A 9624-nucleotide genomic window follows, 5' to 3' on the forward strand; every position below is an offset into this window, starting at 1 on the left:
TTTTGACTTTCCCATGTATTTAGCAGCCGCTACATATGACATTTTTAGTCCTTTCGGGTGGGAACAAAGGAACACAGCCTCGTAGCGCGATGCGTATGCGGCACTCATAGCGGTTACCGTGTTTCTCAGATAAGAATTCGACACCAACTGAATCTTTTGTGACAAAGCATGCACGACAAAGGTTCGATCTATCGACTCACACAAAAACTAGGACGATATTTGAAGCCAACTGCCATTTATGCCGTACACGCTCTTACTTTACAGACTGTATATATCAATCTCTGTCGATTAATTATTCGTTATCCGAAAAGCACTCGAAGAAAGGAACACATTACTGGCACAACACTAACACGACACGCATTCACTCGACGATAAGAAGCAACTGACCGATTTTATTGGTTATGTTTATAACTAACGTTGTCGAAACGCGAAATCACTTCTTCCTTGCTTATTGCAGGCTTCTACCTCCGTGACGAAAGGAAACACAATATCGCCAGCTCTTATTAAATAGTACACAAACAAAGTAAGATTGCAAGACACGTTTAACGCTGAACTCGGCTTTGCAAAACTATACGGATGATGTAACATTCGTCCCGAAGTGTCTACCCTGGTCAAGCGATCTTTCAAGACTAACGCGGAATCACATATCCTTAGTAATGTGTGGTTTATGTATAACTGCTCTGTAATCTATTGGTAGTAATTATTACACGAGCAGTAATACCTCCAATAATAACTTCAGCGGTGTAATGCCTGTCGTGTGATCCGTCAGTAGTAATTGCTACATGGGCAGCAATATCCCCAGTAATAACTACTCACTCGGCAGTCAATCTTTTCCGTAAGGGATTGCATAATTAAAAGGATGTACTCCACTGGGATTATTTCTACACGCTATTTAAAATTATAAAATGTAATAATTGGAAACAAGGCTAATAAGAGTCGTATATAATTATAAATAAACTAAGAAATGATTAACACATTCAAGTTTATAATTATCCAGTAAAGAAGTTCGTTTGAAATATAAATTGTACAATTCTAATTATAAGTATAACATGTTTCGGTTCTACATTAGAACCATCTTCAGATACAATATAAATTAAATTATTCACCTCTGGTGCAACACACATACTATAATATGGAAATCATAACTAAAATATAGAACGCTGTTAAGGACGCTTATCTTCATTCCAAAGCCTCATGCAGTTTCTCCGTGAATACATATTCAAAAATCAAAAAGACTGATTGGTCATTTGCGTTTGAAATGAATCTAAATGTTAACAGATTAAAAACAAAGAAAAAGTCAGTACTCTAGCGATGATGAGAAATATCGTAGTCTTTTTAATATTACGACCTGCCGCAGAACAATGATCGTTACAAAGCGTGAAAGTAATTAGATGATATATTATTATACGTTTAGTAGGAATGATAGTATTAAATTGTAAGTGAAAAACAGGAGAAAAATATAAAGATAATGACAAGAAAAAATTCATAAAATAATGCTTCATACAAAAATTTGTTTTTTTCAGTAACTCTTGGTCGTAACGTGTTTCTATAACGTGTTACATTTGAAACTCAGAATGACGTTAATAACAAAGGACAAGAAAGTTTTAAAAGTTCTCACCATCTCATATGGAATAGCAGATTGTGACCAAGAAATCTAAGCGGTTTCCACGTTCCGTCGTCAAAATTACAAAAAAGATAACATTAAAAAAACTAGTATCAAAGTGTCAAAATGTATGAAAATATTAATAGAAATAGGCAATATTAATAGAAACAGTCCTGGAAACAGGCCGTTTCTGTGTTTCTGACCGCTATTCGATGGAAAAACTTTCTGCCAGTACCAACACGTTACAATCTATTTATAATATTTACATATTCTTTGTGAAGGCCAACCGTGTCTGTTTGTAAATTAATGCCATTCTCCTGCTCTTTAATATAAAGCATTTCGGAAATTAAGTGCTTTATGTAACAAGACTCAACATCAAGAACTTTGACATTATTCCAGTCGAAGTCATGTGCATATTGCAACCTATGATCGGTAATCACTGAAAGAGTAGACGTATTCCATCTAATGTGGTTACGATGTTCATATATTCTAGTTTTTAATTGTCTGCTCGTTTGTCCAACATAGGTTGCATTACAATCGTTGCAGCTAATTTTGTATACCACGTCATTTTTAACTTCATCTGGTATTCTGTCCTTATGTACTCCAACAAATTTATTGATCTTGTTCGAACTAAAAAACGAAACTTTTAAGTCGTCTCTGTTCAATTTCATGAATTTGTCAGTAATATTTTTGATAAACGGCACAGAAAACCAAGAAATCATTGCTGCACTATTGTCATTGGGGTCACCTTGGTCATGTGATACTCTAGATCTATGTTTTATGTGACGTACTCTCTTATTAATAGCATCAAAAATAAACTTCAGAGGGTAGTCATTATTAATGAGAATATCAATAATTAGTTCTATGTTTTCATAGTGGAAAGTCGAATCAGATAAGAATATAGCTCTATCAACTAAATTGAAGATAATACCTCTTTTTTGAGATTCAGGATGGTTCGAAAGATAATTTAAGTATCTCCCTGAGAAAGTTGGCTTCCGATACCAATTAAACGAAAACCGGTCTACATTAACCATTATCGTCACATCAAGAAAATTAATAGAGTCATCACCCATTAAAATTATAAAATTTACTTGTCACAACCTGACAGATTGTAAATATGCTTGGAGGCAATAAAAAGAAAGTTCATATTTAAGCATCAAATGACGTTATGATGATACGTCCTACGATATCATTATAACCTAATTATGACTCTGTGTCATCAGTGCTGCAAGATTCGTAGAACAAATCCCACGGTGGGATCTACCTGTGCATGCGAACACTATGTCATAGATCACGCGATCGGTTTCGACACACCCGTATTCAGGTTCAATGGGACGCTCCTTGGCGTCCGGATGCATTTTTTATACTTTTAATCAATATTAATGTTATTGTTGTAGGAAATATTAATATACTAAATGCCATTTATTAAACATATATTAGATGCGTTCGGGCAGACGCTATTAGCGCTACCTGTGTTTTTATAGTATATTAGATGTAAAACAAAAGTAGAATAATACAAATAGCGCTAATAGCGTCTCCGCAAACTCTAAATATTGTCTACATAAAAATTTATTAATCTTATACCATTTGGAATAAATAAATTTATTAATACTCTGTAAAAAAGATCTATAAGAAATTAATTACAAATGTGTGTAATTATATTTAAAATTGAAAAAATATTTATATATGTTCTCTTTCTCTTGTCCACATTTATTGTATAAAATCTCTGATGCAGTACTATCATATTCTATACTTTTATAAGAGGAGCGTAACGATAACCGTATAATAGTAAAATATGTACACCACTGATGGCAGCTCTGTTTTATCTAGTGTTCTGATTCAAAACATATATGGCAGTTCTCGAGTCAACGTTGCCATTTTTAATTACTCTCTCTATTCCCCGATCTTGCTCCAGCAGATTTTTTATTCCCTTAGCTAAAGAAGGTGATAAAAGGGACTCAATTTAAAAAATTTCGGACATTTAGAATCGTGTGACAAGATTTTTCATAGGTTCTATAAGCTGTACGAACATTGTCAGAAGTGTAATGCCTCTAGCGGGGATTACTTTGAAAGATAATAAAGGTTATTCGTATATTAATTAAATTGTGTTTATTTTCTCATGACACTCACCGAATTTTATTGCCACATCACATATGTCTTATAATTTCGAGTAGTATATACAGGGTGTCCCATAACTCTCCTGACAAATATCATGGACAAGTGGAACGGATTAAACTGAGACGGAACGTCTTCTACCATTTTTGAATTTTCGTATTAGTTAACGAGATATTTATTTATAAAAATATCCAAATTCGCCCGGCCCACCGCCAAATGCAAGCGCGCGGCTCGATAGGACCGCCCAGCGCGGCGCGCCGCGGGCACTCGCCGTCGTTAGGCACGCGTTGTTTATAACAAGCAGCAATGGTCGTCGCTAGACATGAGTCGCAAATAGCGTCGAATTTCCAGCCATAATTATTCTTTGAGCTATGATCATTCTCTGTTCATACCAAAACGAAATTTTCGTACGAAAAATTTATTTTTGCATGAACATATGTTCGGAAACATTAGAAATTAATATCTCGGTTACGAAAATTAGGAAAATTGAGAACTCTTTCCAAGAACACAGTTTAGTTCGCTCTAAAGTGAACTTTCGTGGCACTAGTCTCCGCGTTTTAAATTGTGAATTATTTCCTGACTATTTGTATCATAACAAAATTATTTACGACATAAAAAAATTGTTTGCGTACATTTTCTATGTGCGTGAACGTGCGCACAGAAAAATAGCAATTCTACAAAGTCAAAGCAGTTACTTAATATCTCTTCCTTTGGGAAGTAATCTTTAACAAAGGATATTTATTTTGATAATAATCCTAAAATGTACATATGGCAAGCGTTTTACTTTTTAATAGCATAAAATTTAGTCTAATGTGTTGAATTCTTAAAAAATTACGATTTTTAATAATTAATTAAAATTATTTCGTGACATAATAATATTTCTATCAATTAGAACTATGTCGGAACATAATAGAAATACGAAATTTTTATTATGTCGCGACATAATGTTAATTCGCCGAGTTAACATTATGTCGCGATATAAAAATTTCGTATTTCTATTATGTTCCGACATAGTTCTAATTAATAGAAATATTATTATGTCACGACATAATTTTAACTTTCATCAAAAATCGTAATTTTTTTAAGAATTCAACACATTAGACTAAATTTCTTTTATGCTATTAAAAAGTAACACGCTTGCCATATGTACATTCTAAGATTGTTATCAAAATAAATATTCTTTGTTAAAGATTACTTCCTAAAGAAGAGATATTAAGTAACTGCTTTGACTTTGTGTGTAGAATTGCTATTTTTCTGTGCGCACGTTCACGCACACAGAAAATGCACGCAAACAATTTTTCTATGTCGTAAATAATTTTGTTATGATACAAATATTCAGGAAATAATTCACAATTTAAAACGTGGAGACTAGCGCGACGAAAGTTCACTTTAGAGCGAACTAAACTGTGTTCTTGGAAAGAGTTATCAATTTTTCTAATTTTCGTAACCGAGATATTAATTTCTAATGTGTTTCCGAACATACGTGCATGCAAAAATAAATTTTTCGTACTAAGATTTCGTTTTGATATGAACAGAGAATGATCATAGCTCAAAGGATAATTATAGCTGGAAATTCGACGCTATTCGCGATTCATATAGCGACGACCATTGCTGCTTCTTATAAACAACGTGTGCCTAGAGACGGCGAGCGCGCGCGGCGCGCCGCGCTGGGCGATCCTATCGAGCCGCGCGCTTGGATTTGGCAGTGGGCCGGGCAAATTTGGACCGTCGTAAAGTTAGCCCCCAACATTAAAAAAAATTAAGTTTCTGTAGCTCATTCGATTGCTCATCGTTTGCACATGTATGCACATTTCGAATTTTCGTTTGCACACTTATGAAGAATTAACGAAATTAAGTTTAAATATTAATGAATTAGACGAATATTTAAATAATAACCAGAGTATGTTTAATAGTAAATATTTCATTTATCCTGTAGGATCGGGAATATTAGTTATAGTATTAGCTAGCGTGAACGAAACAATTCGATTTTTCGTTTGCACACCCGTACTTTAAAAGTTATTAACAATTAAAGTTTCAGACATAACAAAAAAAGCGTTTTCGGTCCGAATTCAAGAGAATCGAGCTCGAAATGACATCAATCGATAGGATTTCGTTTGCACATTGCGAAACAGGTCGATTTTTCGTTTGCACATCCGTACTTAAAAAGTTATTAACAATTAAAGTTCATTGTTAATAACTTTTTAAGTACGGGTTGTCACGAGTGCAAAACTGCTCTATATCCACTGTGACGATTTTGCCACAGAACGTGGCGAAATACTAAAATAACGATAGCGCAATCATATTATTGTCAATATGATATGTAACCCAATTATTATAATAAAAGGAGTACTCGACCGCTGACTAAGAGATTGCGCGGACGCTGGCCTCGTCTGAGTAGAACGCTGACGAGGCTATACGGGCGACCCAAAATATTAAATATAAGCGCGACTCTATCAGCAGTCGCGGGTCAGATAATCGGTCAGATTTATAAACGTAACTCTTCGCGTCGCGCCGTCCGAATCATTATAATACTTATATCGCGACGCGAATACCGAATAGTGCAAGGTGATTGTAGATCAATACCACTTGTGTGTGAGAATAAAGATATTTAATTTAAGTGATACATTGCAAGTGTTATTTCATTCGACCGTTCCTCGAGTCCTAAGTGGATCCCGAACCCGTGCAGCGGCACAACAACGGCGATGCTCGATAAAATTAATGGCGATGAAATTCTATTGATAGCAGAAGATGTGATGTTGGACTGTGCTCCAGCAATGAAGAAAAAAGTGCACAAAATTTTAAAAGACAAAGATGAAAAAGTTGCGGAAACAGCTGGTATTGAAAGAGTAATAGCGATTAAAATTGGCGCTAAAGTGATGATTCGACGAAACATTGATGTCACTTTGGGACTTGTCAATGGAACGATAGGCATTGTAGTTGCGATTCATCGCTCTGTTGATAAAAATTGTATTGATTCTGTTACAATAGTTACTTCTGATAATAAACAAGTCACAATAATGAGAGTTGATATTAAATTCGAAGTATTCCACAAAATAGTGGTACATCGGAAACAATTTCCATTGTCTCTCAGTTATGGAATAACATGGGGGCTAGTGTGAAGTTGGCTCCCCCAAATTTGTTTTTTGAATAACTTTTAAACAGAAAGTGTGCAAACGAAAATTCGAAATGTGCATACATGTGCAAACGATGAGCAATCAAATGAGCTATAGAAACTTAATTTTTTTTAATGTTGGGGGGCTAACTTCACGACAGTCGAATTTGGATATTTTTATAAATAAATATCTCGTTAACTATTGCGAAAATTGAAAAATGGTAGAAGACGTTCCGTCTCAGTTTAATCCGCTCTACCTGTCCATGATATCTGTAAGGAGAGTTATGGGACACCCTATATAATATCATATAATGCTATAATAAGAATATATTATAAGAATATATATTTTATCATTATGTGTTGTAGAGCCAATATTTGGCAAGGAAATTTTCCTACAGAGAATACTGAAGAAGACGGATACAAAGGCACATCACCAGTTACAATGTTTTCGCAGAATAGGTATGGTTTGCATAATATTATTGGAAATGTTTGGGAATGGACAGCGGATTGGTGGATAACAAAGCACTCAAGCGATCGATTAATAAATCCAGTAAGCATTTATTTATTGAAATACTTTCTTATTTAAACGAAAATGTAATAAAGTATGTATTTCATATATTTTATATATTTTATATACAGGGTGGTCCACTTAAATCAGTGACTTAAATCGACCATCTGAAATATCTCGCTTATTTTAGATGATATAAAAATATGTTTCAAATGAAAGTGGTAGGATTTCGGGAGTGACGCATTTTGGTAATGTTGTTTTTTTTTAGGTACAGGCGTCAAAAAAATATGAAGGTTACCTCCACCTTTTTAAATGGAATTGTATGATTGTTTTTACACAATATGATTGCTCTAATTATTCTGCATATAAAAATATTAAGGTAGTGATATCAATAAAAAGTAGTAATATCAATAAAAACCAATAATTGACGAGATATTTTAAACTTTATTCTGTCACATATTGACATAAAATGTTAAATAACTCGTAAAATATTAACTTTTCCATAATTGTACCTTAATACTTTCATGAACAGAATAATAAGATGAATCAGTTGTGGTGGATAGAAAACATAATTGGTTATTTTAAAAATTATCTATTTTGCATGCATGTTTTTAAAGCAACCATGTATTTTCTTTAGACTAACTGATTCATCTCATTATTCTATTCATAAAAGTATTAAGATAGGATTATCAAAGAGTTAATAATTTACGAGTTATTTAACATTTTATGTCAATGTGTGCCAGAATAAAGTGTAAAATATCACGTCAACTATTGGTTTTTTGATGTCACTACCTTAATACTTTTATATGCAGAATAATTAGAGGAATCATATTGTGTAAAAAAATCATACAATTTGATTTTTAAAAGTGTACGTAACCTTTATATCTTTTTGGCGCCTCCGCCTAGAAAAAAAACAACATGACCAAAATATGTTCCCCTCGAAACCCTTCTACTTTTATTTAAAACATTTTTTTATATCTTCAAAAATAAGCGAGATATTTCAAATGATCGATTTAAGTGGACCGCCCTGTATGTGTATATAGTAGAGGAAAGACCCTTATTATGAGATACAGAGTTCATTTTGGGTAAATGCTAGAATAAAGTCTATAGGCAGAATTTAAAAAAATAATAGGTCATTTTGAAGGGAATTTAATAGGCTTTAAGGTAACGTTACATAAAATTTAATTCAAATTTCATTTTTTTGGAAAATTAAAGAAATGTAAAAAGTGAGCAAGTCGCAAAGTCAAAAAATTGTGCTCCTAATATAAGATGCCCAAGAAATCGATAGGAAAACGCAAAGTATAATAGTATTGCAATTAAAAAACTTTATTTAATATTTCTAAAATACAAACGAACACAGCCAGCGTGCGCGAAAAATGAGCATGCGATAGATTATACCCAGAACTCATTTTCAGGTAGTTGGAATCAAGCATCGCAGATACTCAAGTAACACATAATTGTCACAATGACATCAAATTGACGTAAACTTTGGGTCATGTTGAACAGGTCACGCTTGACGTCTTTTGGTCGAAAAATTTGACTGGTTAATTATGTCATTTTGACATCATTTTAATAACATATAATGACCTCTAAGTATGAGCATACTCGGGCCTATGACGGTCAAAGGTAGATCTTTTTTGCCTAAATAATTCCCAGTGAATTATCTATATCCTATGTACATGCATATACAGGGTGTCCCAAAAGTGTGGAAACGGTCGAATATCTCGAGAAATACACATCGGATCAGAAATCTGAAAATATACGTATTCAATGTTTTCAAAAAAGCTATCGTTTGACATCTAACATGACCCCCCACCCCCACCCGCTGTGGGTGAAAGAGAGGGTAAGTTTAAAATTTTAAATGGGAAACCCCATTTTTTATTGCAGATTTCGCTTCTTCAGAAAAAGTTACATAAATTTTACCTATTACAAACATTTTTTTGATGACTGATGGCGCTGTAATAAGCGAAATTAAAAAATGAGTCTAAAACGTTTAAAATATCTCAAGAAATACGCAAAGGATCAAAAAAATAAAAATGTACATATTCAATGTTGTCAAGAAAGCTATCCATTGACACAAAAATTTTATCCCCCACCTACCATCCGCTGGGGGTGAAAGGGTAGATAACTTTAAAATTTTAAATGAGAAAACCTCCATGTTTTATTGCAGATTTCGCTTCTGCAGAAAAAGTCGTATTAACCATTTAACCCCGAGATGTGCTGAATTTCGACATGGATTTCAACCCCCAACAATTAGCAGAAAAGAACGTAGACAAGTATCGGAAG

General features: G+C 33.6%; 1 protein-coding gene across 4 annotated transcripts in view; it reads left to right on the forward strand.

Moving 5' to 3' along the window:
• LOC108765775 (sulfatase-modifying factor 1) overlaps positions 1-9624 on the forward strand; it is a 94218-nt gene that overhangs the window by 41931 nt on the left and 42663 nt on the right. For all 4 annotated transcript variants that reach the window (XR_001940334.1, XR_001940335.1, XM_018514621.1 and 1 more), the window contains exon 3: positions 7197-7380. Coding sequence is in view for 2 of the 4 variants with exons in the window: in XM_018514621.1 (XP_018370123.1) it covers positions 7197-7380 (184 nt within the window). In the remaining 2 variants the exon portion in view is untranslated. The remainder of the gene's footprint in view (positions 1-7196; positions 7381-9624) is intronic.

The sequence above is a fragment of the Trachymyrmex cornetzi genome, unplaced genomic scaffold, assembly GCF_001594075.2.
Source record: "Trachymyrmex cornetzi isolate Tcor2-1 unplaced genomic scaffold, Tcor1.1 scaffold53, whole genome shotgun sequence".
NCBI classification, from domain to species: Eukaryota; Metazoa; Arthropoda; class Insecta; order Hymenoptera; family Formicidae; genus Trachymyrmex; species Trachymyrmex cornetzi.